The sequence below is a fragment of the Pelophylax lessonae genome (assembly GCF_965119305.1).
Source record: "Pelophylax lessonae genome assembly, chromosome: 4".
NCBI lineage: Eukaryota > Metazoa > Chordata > Amphibia > Anura > Ranidae > Pelophylax > Pelophylax lessonae.
Window position 1 is genome coordinate 182,509,098 of NC_138771.1, and position 15,471 is coordinate 182,524,568.

The 15,471-nt window shown below is 38.2% G+C and overlaps 1 protein-coding gene across 1 annotated transcript in view; it reads left to right on the forward strand.

Moving 5' to 3' along the window:
* The window catches only part of SEMA3A (semaphorin 3A), a 336,455-nt gene that overhangs the window by 102,546 nt on the left and 218,438 nt on the right, over positions 1-15,471 (forward strand). Inside the window, exon 2 of the mRNA XM_082256599.1 lies at positions 5,784-5,941. Within this exon, the coding sequence (XP_082112725.1) occupies positions 5,784-5,941 (158 nt within the window). The remainder of the gene's footprint in view (positions 1-5,783; positions 5,942-15,471) is intronic.

Sequence of the window (15,471 nt, forward strand, 5' to 3'; positions counted from 1 at the left end):
ATATATCAGGTGATGTTAGGTGCAAACTCACAGATCACATTTCACTTCAGAAATTGTGGTGGGCATGGGCAAACCAAATCCTTTTAATGCATGAACAGTATTTATAAATACTGTATAATAAATGTGTGCTCCCATAGAAAATATATCCTCCCGTACAATTGAACTACGGGAGATATTTCTAACCAATTTAAAAAGAAATGCAAGTCTTAGTTTAACCTCCTTGGCGGTAATCCTGAGTGTGGCTCGGGGTTCATTTTTAGTACCAAAAGCAGTAACCACCGAGCCACACTCGAGATTACCCTGTAGTAATACCTTGTCCCGGCGATCCCCTGATGTCCTCCCGCTGTATTCTCCGGCCGATGCCGGCATCCGTATTCCGGGTCCCCTTCCCTGCGAGTGCCGCAATGCAAAGGGGTAGAACCCGGTGGAAAATTCAAAAAAATAAACAAAAACATGACACATACACATTGTAATACATTGTAATCTGTTAGGATTAAATAACTGTGTAAAACCATTTCACCTCAGTTTTGTCCCTAGTGCTTTGCCAAGTGCCCTGCCTGCACCTTTACTGTTTTATTCCTTTTTTTAGGAATATTTTTTTTTAAATAATTTATTAATTTAATTTATTCATTTATTAATTTATTAATAATTTATAAAAAAAAAAAGTTTCACTTTTACTGTTTTTTTTTTCCTAAGAATTACAGGCCTACAATATAAAACAACAGATTTCCATGCAAAACAATGTACCTCTTTGACATTCAAAAATACTGACATAATCAGACCACCAGGGAGGTTAATTTAAAAACATAATTATGTAGTTTTTACCTTTAAATACAGAGACAACACTCTCTTGTCATGGTCATTTTTCAGCTTTTTTTATTCTTGGATTCATATGTACTAGATATCCTTAGTGTTCTTTCACTCGTGGTTATATGTTGATGAGTTGTTAGTCAGTACTCAGAAACTGTTTCCAGTACTGATATACAGTAAATCCAAATATCTTCCAAGTATTTTTATAGTGGGCTTTTCTTTTCTTTTAACATAGAGAGCATAATTACCACAGAGCATGTTCAATCTTTGCAATATTGGAGTGGAGATCTTGTTCCCTGTAGAGCTTACAGTACATTGATGAAAGTAAAACATATGTGATGACAAGGCAGAAACACTTTGTGACATGTGCAGATAAGGTGGCATGAAACTCAAGGTCACAAAAAGGGTCAGCTTGCAAGACAATATTAGAACAAAGATCTTTTCAAGTCATGCCGTATGTCTTATATGTCCAGATATATTCCATTCATCTATACAATCAAGACTGTGCAATAATGTATGTTTTCTTAACATTTATTTGCAATACTGCTGTACCATAAAATTAAAAAAAATGTAGCCTAATTACTTCCATCTTGTGTTCTTACAAAATACTGTGTAATTGGGAAATGCATTCCAGCCTATTGCTGCAGCATAAAACAAATCTGTTATTATAAATTACCCAATATTAAATCAAGGAAATTGACTGTATCCTGTTCCTAACTATTGTAGTCCTTATGACTGTAAAAGGTTTGGCAGGAACGTGTGAAGCATTTTATTGTCCTTCAAGACCACTAAGCCTGCACAAATACAGTGTCTGCTTTTGATATGGAAATAAGTTACTTGAGATTTAAATGAACAAAAAAAGGGACTTTCTTGAGGTGACATTTATTTGTGAATTTGCAGATAAACCATTGATGTGTGAACAAAAGATAATGCATAATAGTTTAGTGGATTGCAAGTAGAAATTTGGTCTTAACTCTAGATTTTTTTTTAAAGAGGCCTTTCCATGAAAATGTATTAGGAGAAAATGTAAAATATACTAACTTTACACCCCAGCTCCTGACTGCTGTGCCTAAGTGAGTCTAAAATTGCAGCTTTCCTACACCTGTGCCTAAAGGAAGCAGCCCGAAGGCTTGGTGTATAGAGAGGATATTTTATTTTTTTTCCCTAATGTTTGATATTTACTTTTGTATTTAATTTTATATTAATGTTTAGTTCTGCTTTAAGACTTCTGAACTATTTCGTCTGTAAAGCAACCCTTAGTTATAATCAATGATCATGTTTCTTTCACTTTCTGGAATTTGGAGGCTGCTAATATTTATATTGAAAGGTCTTCTCATTGAAGCACCCAAGATATTTTGCTGTTGTGTTTTTTTTTTTTTAGATTATGGGGAGTCAACAGGAGTCATTGTGATCATTGACATATAGCTAGCTACAAAATTTTCTTTTTTTAACCACTTAAGCCCCAGAGGATTTGGCTGCTGAAAGACCAGGGGGTATTTTGCAATTTTTTACTGCGTGAATTTAACGGACCATTGCGCGGTCGTGCGACGCTGTACCTAAAAGAATTTGACGTCCTTTTTTTCCCACAAACAGAGCTTTCTTTTGGTGGTATTTGATCACCTGTGCGATTTTTTGATCATGCGCTATAAACAAAAAAAGAGCGTCAATTTTGCAAAAATAACAATATTTTTCACATTTTTTATATGAAATTCCCCCCAAAAAAATGTAAAAATCAAAATTTTTTAACATTTTCGGCCAATTTGTTTTATGCTACATATGTTTGGTAAAAAAAATCGCAAAAAGCATATTTTGATTGGTTTGCGCAAAAGTTATCGCGTTTACTAACAAAGGGAAAGATTTTTGTAATTTTTGGTGTTTTTTTTTTTAACGAGTAATGGCGGCGATCTGCGATTTTTTTTGTGGTATTGCGGCAGACAGATCGGACCCTTGACTGACATTTTTGACACTTTTGGGGTTACCAGTGACATTACTGCATTAATCAGTGCTATACATATGCACTGTTACTGCAAAAATGACACTGGCAGGGAAGGGGTTAACTGTATTGGAGAGGGAGGGGTTAAGTGTGTCCTAGGGGCGTGTTTCTAACTGTAAAGGGACATGGCTATTGGTGTAAAAACAAAGATCAACGGTCCTACATAGTAGAACTGTCTGATCTTCATTTTTACACCAGGGAGAATGACAGGCAGCTTGCTTACATAAGCCGCCTGACTTTCTCCCTTCACCGGAGCGATCGTGAGTGACCGGCGGATGATCGGGTCTGCCGGTCACACGCACTGACTTGTCAGTGAACGAGCGGGAGCGGGCGCGCGCCCGCCCGCAATTGGCTCGCAAGTCAGTGACAGGCGAGTGACGTACCCCTACGTCACTCTGCCTGGCCGGGGTTGACCGCCGCAGTATATAGTCGTGCGGCGGTCGGCAACCGGTTAAGTCTTTCACATGTGTATATTTAATAGCATGATGGAAAATTAAAAAAAAAAAACATTTTCCATGGAAAGGATGGTACAATGTATAATGTTAATAGTTTTCTGCAAAAGTCTATTTTAAGATCTATAGTATTTCTAATGGCTGTTGCTTGTACATTGTGTCAAAATTCTAAAGATGTAGTATCTAAAAATATTTGCAACCAATTACCACTTTCACATTTTTTACATTAAGAACACAAGTAATTTTATTTTTTTGTAAAGTGTTAACATAAAACACAAACATATTATACTTCATGCTTATACTCTTTTATGTAAGGTTTCACTATCACTACATTTTCAAAAATGGAACTAAAACATTTAATAAAATATATTGCTATATTCTACACCATTTATGACAACAGCAGTAGGTCATGGTCAATGGTGTAGCTGGTCGGTGAAATCAAAGTAATACTGTTTTCTTCATCTTGTAATTAAGGTTAAAAGTTCAGTTCCCGTATAAGGCTATGACATCTAAAGGACCTAAACACTTAGGACATGGTCAAAGTAAGCATATGACCCTTATGGCTTATGGAAACATCTACCAAGCCTCCTTTGTGGCAACTGGTCAGCATGTGGAGGTCAGAGTTAACATTATACTTGTTTAGAAAGCTTTATTTAGGGTGAGGTTAGGGCCTTTAATGCTTGCCCAGTTGCTTTTTTTTACCTTTGAAAGGATCCTAGCACACTTCTTTCAATGCTCAAAATGAATTTAGGTAATACATCTTAAATTGTAAAATGCATTTATTTTGCATACTGTGATGCAATAAACCACTGGTACTAAGTGAATTTTATTTACAGTAGTTGGTGAATATTGTCAAAAGATATCTTGTTTTAGTTTTTAGTGAGATGAACCCCAGGCAAAAAGCTAAATGCAGAGATAAACCTATATAAGGCAGCTATATTATTCACTTTAGTTGTGCTTTATATAGAGTGCAGCCTGTTCTCCAGATATCTTTGAAAACAGCCATGGTCTTTAAAGTGGAACAATACTCCCCTCAGATCCAGCGATACTGAGTCCACAAGCTCCCCACCCAGCCACTGATATCTACGGGTGGCCGGCTTCAAGGTTTCGACCGCTGGCCACTGTCATTGACTAGGCGGTGATGATGTCACTCCTCCACATGTGTGGGAGCTCAGTCAGATTCGGCATTGCCAAATTTGTACAGTGAGCTGCGCTTGTGTGGCTCACTGTACAAGGGCGCACATGCAGGTAAGTAACTTTATTGCAGAAGAGAGACAAAGAATTCAAATTCCTGCTTGTTCACCCATTTTAAAATTCGGGACTAAAGTTCCACTTTAAGGCAAGTCTGAAAATTAAGCCTTAAAGTGGTTCTAAAGCCTAAGATTTTTTTACCTAATGCATTCCCTGCATCAAGGTAAAAGGTGTCCCACTGTTCATATTACCCCCTAAACCCCCTTTATACTTACCTGAATTCCAGCTTGATCCAGCACTGCAGCAGCGGCTCCCTCTGCTCATAGAGACAGCAGTGGAAGCCATTGTCTCCTGCCACTGTTAAATAATTCTTATGAGCAGAGACCAGGGGTAGGGGCTGAGCTACTCTGTGTGTGTCAATATATGCACACATTCCAGCTTGGGGTTGAGCAATCATGCCTGCCCCCATAGCAAGTGGTTGCTATGGGGCAATCAGAGAAGAAGAGGCATGGGCAGCACCGGTGGTGGACCCAGAAGAGGAGGCTTGGGGTCACCTTTGCACAGATCAGGTAAGTATAACATGTTTCTTGTTTAATTAAAATAGTTTTTTTTTTTTTTTTTGTTTAAAAGTTTTGAATGGAGTACGGAAGGGTTAAAACTCCTGTTTTTTCTCTTTGGGGGGGGGGGGGGTTTAGCCCATTTCCTGATAACATTTCCCATTACTTCAAGTCCTGGATACTCAATAAGATGTGAGAGAAGACTTTTCCAAAGTGAAGGGAATTCCCTCTTAGACAGTTGTCACCAAATCAATAAGATGTGAGAGAAGACTTTTCCAAAGTGAAGGGAATTCCCTCTTAGACAGTTGTCACCAAAACAAGTGTCTCCATTGAAAGATTTCCCTTCACCTTTGGTGGGAAACTCAAAATGTTACCTTCAGTATGTTACCAGAACTACTTTCAGTCTTGGTTGATAGTGGTCCCCAATACAAATAAAGAAAAGGAATCTATACAGATGGCAACAAAACTCACAGGGGTGCTAACCTTTCCACATTCCGAGAAAAAAAATGTTTGGCTATACATATGTTTGGCTATATGTAAATTTTAAGTAAACTATTTAGTGTTTTTTAGAATCAGCAGTAGCATTGTAGTTTCTTCAAGTATGAGGATTGACACCAGATATACAGCAGGAAAAAAAGTTACAGTTCCCTCCTTTTCTGAACTTGCAATCAAATGTTTTTTATAGTAGCATACGACTTTAGAATGAATATACTTTATCTTGTTTTACAATTCCTTTTCAATTATACAATTTATTTTAACCAATTTGTTTATATTTTGTAGAAATGGTGGACTTCAACAGTCTAATAAATTTCAACGGCTTGGCCAACAGCTCAAACTACAACACATTTGTATTAGATGAAGAGCGGGGAAGACTATATGTTGGAGCTAAAGATCATATATTTTCTTTCAATGTGGTGAACATCAAAGATTTTCAAAAGGTAATTATTCCAAATACTGTCTGTGTGTTATGCAGTGTGTTCTCAAAATATTTATAAACCTTTCTTCTGGTGTGTTCTAATTATGATCATGATAAATATGCATCTTCTTGTATTTCATGAAGTCTATCGCAGCACATTATGTGTTTGTGTTTAGTACCTCTATATAGATAAGCCATTTTGATCTGAAGAGTCAATTTAAAAAAAATATATAGTGCATTGTTAGAGTTTCGATTTGAATCAGTGATGATAAAGGTAACTGAATGCACAACGTATACATTTATAGCGGTTTGTATAAATGTTTGTTTATCTAATGTATGTATTTGATAAGGTCTTTTCAGGAGCAGCCATTTAACACTTTGATGTGTTATCTGTTGATATGGAATGTTTTATACTTACATTTTGTTTTCTCTGTGCAAAAAGTATACATTCATTTATTTAACCCTTTACAATTTCACACCTGTTTACCTATTATAGACCCCGGTAAATTTTACATTTCAGCAATGGGCCTATTGATTGTTCAATACATTTGTCATTACTTTTGATACTAAAGTGAAACATATTTTTTTCTTTTTTTGTGGGAGGGGGGAGAAGACGAGGTATGATATGCTGCTGGCAAAATCATCATTTAACAAAAAAATGTACATGATGTATAAAGATAAAAAGACATAACAAAAACATTCATTGACCAGTGTTAGTATTAAATGTAATGTGTGTATATGGGTTTGTAAATGTTATGAGGGTGCAAAACATAGGAATCCATTACAAATTTAATAAAGGCATTTGCGGGCTTTGTTTATGCAGGATCTGTTGTCTGCAATACAGAGCATACTGATAGCTGTCCTTGTGATTTAGCTGGGTAGAGCAGCCACAGTGTGGGATGAAGCCCCGGATTTACATGGTATGCTGAAAGCAATTAATTGAAGCTTTTTTTCTGCCTCCTTCATTGGCTAAGGTCCACAACTTATTAATAATGCAATACCGGTGCTGTGAAATAGCCTATTGCAATGATTCCTAGTTCAGAAATCAGCTCATTAGAGTGAGCAGTGATTCTGTCTAGTTTTGGTTGCTGTACTTGCACTTTGTTGCTTACACTTAAAGCAGAGCTTCACCCAAAAGGGCAAATTCCATGTAAGGGCCTCCTCCTTTGCGCCTCATTAACAAATGGCACTTTTTTTGGGGGTGGAGCGGGTTCCTGGTTTTGACAGGTACCCGCTCTCGCTTCCACTTGGATCACATATCACAGATCTTGTCACATCAGAGATCCCAGGAGATGGAGGAACCATTTACATTGCACAGCGTGACTTCCGCATGCGAAGCTGGAAGCATGCTGTGAAGCCACAAGCTGTCACAACTGGGTGCCCACAGTAAGATGCCGCCACCAGGGACCAAAGATAGCGAAATAAAGGGCTTGGGTGAGCACAGTGCTGGATCCTGGGGTAGATGAGTATCTGTTTATTAAAAGTCAGCAGCTACAGTTTTTGAAGCTGCTCACTTCTATTTTTTTTTTTTAAATTAGACTTTAAGTAATACCACTTAAGTGTATAGTCAAATTTAAAATACATGAACATGCATTTTTAGCAATAAGTAGAAGTAAAACAAACAGCAATATCTGCATAGAACATAAAGTCAACCCTCAATCTTTCCTAAACTAGACCACTAATCCTGTGCCCAGGCTATATGAAAATACTATACCATTTGTGATGGGTGTTCGAGTTCAGCATAGGCCGTGATGTGTGCATTCATTCAGAGGCCTCCCATGTAGTAAAGACATTACCTGTAAGTCCTTTCTCCTTCTGAAAGGCTGAATGTAACCCTAGACTGCTAGAAAATTCCTAAAGCATCATCAACAAAGGATGTAGGGTGGGTAAAAGTAAATGTGGTTAGACTGGAACCACTGAGATTAAGACAGCAAAGTTTAAAGGTACAGGTACATTTATTTATTTTATTACAGATACATACCTCTGTACACTTACATTAAAGCTATTACAAACATTTTTATGGTGAGCTTAACTAGACTGATTTCCCAATAAACTTCAAGATTTTGTATAGTTAAGGGTGGGTTGATAGGTTGATATGTCAGTGCAGTGGTAAGGTGCATGCTCATTACAGATTTGTTGTTCAAGTATCTAAAGCCAAAATGTGTTTCTCTAAACACAGTAGTTAGTTTTGGCTTCGAATAGGCTTTAAATGTTAATACTAGGCACTTCTCTATATATCATGTGTGATAGAATTACAGCCATATGGTATAAAAAATCTAGTTTGCAATCATTTAGCATTACAAATTATTCGGAAGGAATGTTATGATGACCATGAATGAATAATAATCTAGTCAAAACACCATCTTTCACATTACTATCAATTCAAGTTTCATATTCCAGAGGTCTGGCTAAGAGGTCTATGTCATATGGTGAATGTAATCTACCTTCAGCTCTAACAGTCTTTAAGTGTGACATGTCAAATAAGGTGCATAGTTTATAGACAGCAGCATATGGAGCCAGCTGACGGAACAGAAACTGTGCTGTGTTTTGCACAGTAGGTAGACCACATATTCACTTTTTCGTTTACAATTAAATTGCAAATAAAATGTAATTTATAAACTGTACACATTTTCATAAACTTAAAATGTAATTTGCTTTTTTTCAGGATCAAATGTACAAAAACGTAAAAATAGATACCTAAAATAATATTTATAGCTGTACACTTTAATCATTTGCTAATTTTCAAGATGTGTTCAAGACAATTTAGAGTATGTGCTGTATATTCTTGCATTAACTAGTACATTGTGGTGATTTGTTCATGTCTAGAAGCTTATATATTTATGCTTTCTTGCTTTTATTATTTAGGAAGAAAATACCTCCTATAGAAAGTCTGTCTCTACTTAAATTAAGTTTTAGTGCCAAGATAATGACTGATACTTACCTTTCTCGATGCCCATTCTGCAGATTTCTGCAGTCTTTAACCACTTCTGAACCGGAAGGTTTTACCCCCTTAATGACCAGGCCATTTTTTTCCAATTTGGCACTGCATGACTTTAACTGGTAATTGCGCAGTCATGCAATGCTATAGCCAAACAAAATGTATGTTCTTTTTTCCCCACAAATAGAGCTTTCTTTTGGTTATCACCTCTGCGGTTTTTATTTTTTGTGTTATAAATGAAAAAAGACCAAACATTTTGAGAAAAAATTAAATTTTCTACTTTTTCTTATAAAAATATCAAATAAACTCAATTTTTGTCATACTTTTAAGCCAAAATGTATTTAGCTACATGTCTTTGATCAAAAAATCTCAATCAGCGTATATTTATTGGTTTGCGCAAAAGTTATAGAGTCTACAAACTACGGTGCATATACTGGAATTTATGTAGCTTATACTTTCTGACTGCCTATCTCATTTCTTGAAGTGCTAAAATGGCAGGACAGTACATCCCCTCCCCAAATTACCCCTTTTTGGAAAGTAGACACTCCAAGGAATATCCTGAGAGGCATTTTGAGCCCATTGAATATTTAATTTTTTTAAATGTGTCAAAAAAATTACAAAAAAACAAACTTTTTTACACAAAGTTGTCATTGAAATTATATATTGCGCATGCATGCCTTGGGGTGTCATTTCACATATAGCCATGGATTGTTTGAGCAATGTATCATTTAAGTGACAACTTTGTGTAAAAAAAAAAAAAACATTTTGTAATTTTCCCGAAACTTGTGGAAAAATATAAAATATTCTATGAACTTAACATACCTCTCAGCAAGTAGCTTGGAGTGTCTAATTTCCAAAATGAGGTCATTTGGAGGGGGGGTTTGTGTTATCTTGACATTTCAGGACCTCCAAAACTGTAAAAGGCAGTGAGGAAGTAAAAAAGTAATTTACGCCCGTAGGAAACCTGAAAGCGATTATTGGTTTTCGGGGTCCTGTACACAGCTAGGCTCCCAAAAAGTCTCTTACCTGTGGTATTCCTGTACTCAGGAGAAGCAGCAGAATGTATTTTGGGGTGTAATTCCACATTTTTCCAAAACCTGTGGCAAAATATAAAATATTCTGTGGACTCAACTTGCCTCTCAGCAAATAGCTTGGGGTGTCTACTTTCCAAAAAGGGGCCATTTGGAGGGTGTTTGAACTGTCCTGGCATTTTATGCCCAATATAGCTAGTAGCTAATGCCACACATCACCCACTCTTCTAATCACTTGAAGACCAAGCCTTTTCTGATACTTTTTCTTTACATGAAAAAATTATTTTTTTTATACTAGAAAATTACTTTGAACCCCTAAACATTATATAGATTTTTATAAAGCAGAGGCCCTACAGAACAAAATGGTGGGTGTTTTTTTTTCGCACGGTATTTGTGCAGAGATTTTTAAAACACAATTTTTTTTAGGAAAAAAAAACACTTTTTTAAATTGAATGCCTAAATATTCTATAAATTCCCTAATTGTTTGGTAAAATATAAAATATGATCCTATGCTGAGTACATAGATATGAAACATGACATGCTTTAAAATTGCCCATGCCCGTGCAGCGGCAACAAACTACGTACATTTTTTAAATCCTTTAAAACGCTTTACAGGTTACCACTTTAGGTTTAAAGAGGAGGTCTACTGCAAGAATTTCTGTGCTTGATCAGACATTTGCGACGATGCTTCACATGCATGCTGCAATTGCTGTTTACATATGACACTAGACCTATGCTTGCGTTCACCTTTGCGAGCAAACACGGGGGGACAGGGGTGCTTGAATTTAAAGTTTTTTAAATTATTATTTATTTTGTTTTTTATTTTATTTTGTCACCTTCCCTTACTTTTCTATTGTTTTAATCATTTTTATTGTTATCACAGGGAATTTAAATATCCCCTATGACAGCAATACTTAGTGACAGGTACTGTTTTTTTTTAAATATTGGGCTCTATTAGACTCTATATCTCTCCTCTGCCCTTAAAGCATCTGACCATACCAAGATTGGTGTGATCAAATGCTTTCCCAATTTCCCAATGGCACTGTTTATATCTGGCAAAAACAAAGTCATGAAATGCTTGTAGCTTCTGGTATCTTAGGCCATAGAGATGATTGAAGCCATTCTGGTCTCCAATCAGCTCTATGATCAGCTGACAGAACCACTGGCTTCAGTCTCGGGTTACCGATGGGACAGGAGAGCCCGAGAAAACCGTGGAAGGCGGCGGGAGGGGGGAGTCCCCTCCCACTACTTTTAAAAGCAGTCTAGTGGCTAACTATCTGCTAGGATTGCTTTTACATGTAAAAAAACGACAATGCCTAAATCTGCAATCAAATTCCAGCGACATACCAGTATGTTGCTGGTTCTTGTTGGGCATATATAGTAAGGTTCTTTTTTTCAAGCAGACTGTGGGCTGAACCAAAAAAGAGAACCTAACAGATCCCTCCATTCACATCGATCAATGTGGATGAAGAAATCTCTGCCAGAAAGTGTGTGGTATGCCCACCATTAGACCTCCCAGCATCCACCCACTTCTAATGATGGGCATACATGCAATGTTCTTTTTTTTCGTTCAGCCAATGGGCAGTTTCCTCCATTCACATAGATCGATGTGGATGAAGAAATCTCTGCCAAGAAAAGTGTTTAAAAAATATATGGCGAAGTATAGGGGAGATCCGCCTTCTGTGTCCACCCCATCCCCTATGCTTTGCCATATATGCTCTTTTTTTTAACTGCAGTGGTGAAATCACCTCCTACAGTGCTGCAATCATTGAGTTACATATATGCTGATAGCAAACGCTGTTGCAGTCAGAATAAACAAATCAGTGCTGCAGCTGATGGGCGTACCTGCAAAGCAAACAATGGTTAACATAAAACACAGTAACAATACAACTTTACGAAATAATAGTATACAGTGCAGTAAAACAGTAAAATGGTGGTATCTGCAAAGAAAACTATGGTTAACAATGAAAAACACAGCAACAATAAAACATTACATTATAATAGTACAAAGTACAGTAGAATGGTGGTATCTGCAAAGCAAATTATGTTTAACAATGAAAAATAGTAACAACAAAGCATTGCAGTATAGCAGTATATTATAAAGTACAGTAAAACAGTAAGAACAGAAAATTAACTCAATACTTTGGCTTTGGCTTTTTTATATTTTAATTTTAATTTATTTTTTATTTTATTTTTTACACTTTTTTGTAACTGTAAAAAAACTTTAAACATTCCAGGCTAGGGTCTCTCAAAATGCGATAGCCATCTAACATCTTTCGAGACCCTCTGTGAAAGTCTGCCCTAGACTTTGCCATGCTGTACCCTATACTAATACTCTACTAGTGTGATGGAAACAGATGCATCCCTGATGCAGAGACCAGGTTGGCCAGTACAGGAGGGACCAAAAAAGCAGGTGTCACACCTATATCCACATTTTCTACAGACACAATATCTTCTTTGGGGTGCTATTTGAGTAGGGGTACCAGGGAAGACAAGCGGAAAATGCCACTCATGCAGTCTGCTCACTGCATCTGGATTGTGAATTTGGGCCACAGCACCTTCTGGATACAGAAGGGTGCAGATTATTTCTTCCTGGAATTTTAGGAAGGATCCACTTCTTCCTGATGATTTTTATAGAACATAAGCATTCAGCAGAGCCGATTGGGATAAATATACAGACACTTACTTGTACCAGCATCTGGCCTTATGGGCAATTGAGTACGGCACCATCATCTGGTCATTGAAGTACACTCCCCCATGTTAAGGTTGTATTTGTGGACACAGAAGGGCTTCTCAACAACACCAGGCGCCATTGCAATTTGGACTGTCATATCTGTGTGAATGGAGGACAGAAAAAAAATATTCTGTGTGTCCCTTCACTTCACTGCAAGCAATTTATTACACTTCAAGTAGTCGGGAATCTACAAGCCGTTGGGGGAAACCCCAGCAATTAGGTTGCATGGTGCCACATGCACCAATTTCAGAATCAAAAAGGTGACTAAAAAGTGCCATACTTGTGTAGTAATTGTTCACGTATAAATGGTACCCCTTTCTGAATAAGGGTGACACCAAGTCCCAAACAATCTTGCTGCTGCTCCCCATGTAGTCTAGGTAGTTGGGGGGGGCTCCACATTGCTATCTTTTTCCTGGAAACTACATGTATAGCATGTTGCCCTGTCACAGAGCTTATACATCTTGACCCCATATCTGGCACGCTTGCTGGGGAGAAACTGTTTGAAAGCAAGACGCCCAGAAAATGTAATCAGGGACTCATCAACACAAACAGCTTGTTGGGGCATATACAAGACTGCAAATTTTTGGTTGAATTATATTGGGCATATGATGAATTGAATCAGTGGATCAAAATAACCGCAACTCACTCTTTTTAGTAATGCCCATAAGGAGGGATAGGCCCAGAAAGGTTTTAAATTCAGAAACAGAAATACGTTTCCATGCAAATTCTCTGACAAGGGTCAAATTTGGATTAATGGCGATGAATTGATCGGCATATAAATTGATCGGCATATAAATTGATCACAATAGATCTGTACAGATCTTCCATTAAAAACAGCTCATAAAAACCAAGGAGAGTAAAATCTGCTGTTTCCACCTGAATTCCGGGTTTGCCAGTGAATAGGGGAAGTACGAGTGCTGCAGAAGTGGTGGGCTCCCAATCAGGATTTGCAAGCACTTCAGGACGGAAACTATGGGCTCTATGGGCCTGTCTTCGAATTCATGGTGGCTGCGGGACACTAATTGTGCTACCCACCGCACCAGCTTGAACTGCAGTTATGGGACTCGCCATGTCACCAAATGGTACTGCAGTGCTGGTTTAAATATGACCAGGATGTACCAGGCTGCTTGTTTGCCAGTTCACCAAAAGGTTTAGTGGCACCAGTACCGACACTCTGCTGCATACAAGAACCCTGCGATTGTTGCACCTCAGCAACAGAAGAACGGGGTCAGGTTTACCTGACCTTAGCAGGGACCACTATTCCGTCATCAGAGCTATCTGTCAGGGTGCCGCTGCTTTCTACAGGTTCGAATACTGAGCCTGATTCTGACAGTGAGGCTTCCCCATCGCTCTCATCTGTCATGATCAGCATTGTGTAGGCCTCTTCACTAGTGTACCTCTATTTGTACATTTTAGCCAATAAATTTATAGGTACCTAGTGTAACTCTCAGGTAACAAAGCACCTGGTTGTCAGGGATTGTTTGAACCGCTACCAAAAAATGTAACTGCTAGTGCTAGCAGAGATCAGGCCTGACTCTGCTAAAGCTGCGGTTTAGTGTGCTGTGTATTGCAAATGACAGTAATCTGCTAATACTGCACTTCTTGGGGGATGGGTGGAGGGGCTAAGCACAGGTGATGGTGGGTGTCGGGGCTGATCCTGCTAAGGCTGCATCTTGGGAACACTATACTAAACTATTGGGGACGCTAGTATAGTTCTGATCTGATCAAAGATATTGATCTGTTCAGACACTATACTAGTAATGGAGGTGTTCATTGTGCGGGTGTGTGTGTCACTGGCAATCAAAAGGTTAAAATGTATTACTAAATATGTGGTGAGCAATCTGACACTGTATTGGATTGACACTAACGTTAACGTTTACGGATGTCACCTGTGACACTACTACAGTGATCAGAAAAAAGATCTGTACACTATAATAGTGACACTGTGACAAGGCAATGAAGGGGTTAACTGGGGGTGATCAGGGGGTTAAATCTTTTTTAGAAGATATAGGTTTAGGGTATCTGCCATATCTGGGTCAGACACTAACTACCACTAACTGCCTCTCAAACTAACTTGAGTCACAAGTGACACTAATACAGTGATCAGCAAACCTGTATCAGTATCTGTATACTGTATTTACTGTAGTGACACTGTGACATGGAGGGAAATGGTTAACTGGGGGGGTGATCAGGGGGTGACAAATGTTCCTATGTGTACTGGTGTCAATGTAGTGCTTGTGTACTCACTGTCTGATGCTCTCTTCTCTCACGCTGGAACCGAAAAGGGCTCCAAGAGAGAAGATTGCATAGTTCCCTGTGCCTGTGTTTACATTACACAGCCACAGCATGCTCTGCAATAAGTCAGAAACAATCACCAGTTCCAGGCCAAAAATTATTGATCGGTTCTTAACCGAATAAGCACATTGTGGGGACAGCAGGCACGCACGCGCATGCCCCCTAGCCCTCCGTGTGACCGACATACAGTTACGTTGGTTCGCGCAGCTGAGCCACCTTGACTGTGGCGAGTGGTTGGCAACTGGTTAATCACTGCATTAGTTTCTTCATTGAATACACTTTAGTGTGTGTTGAGTTCTTGGTCTCCCACTATGTGCTGTGGGTCTTTCTGCTGGCCCCTAATTCATTATAATGTCCATCATTATCATGTCCTGTAGCAATGTACAGTAGGAGCCAGTAAATGGAAACACAGAGGAGGATTTAGGCATCCAACTCTCCTGGAAATGTCAAAAGCTGAGAATTTTATGCTAGCATATCACTTTAAGGCTGTGGAGATAGAAAATGTAGGAAGTGTAATATTAAAATATCAATCCTTTTTTTGCAGGGAAGCTTTT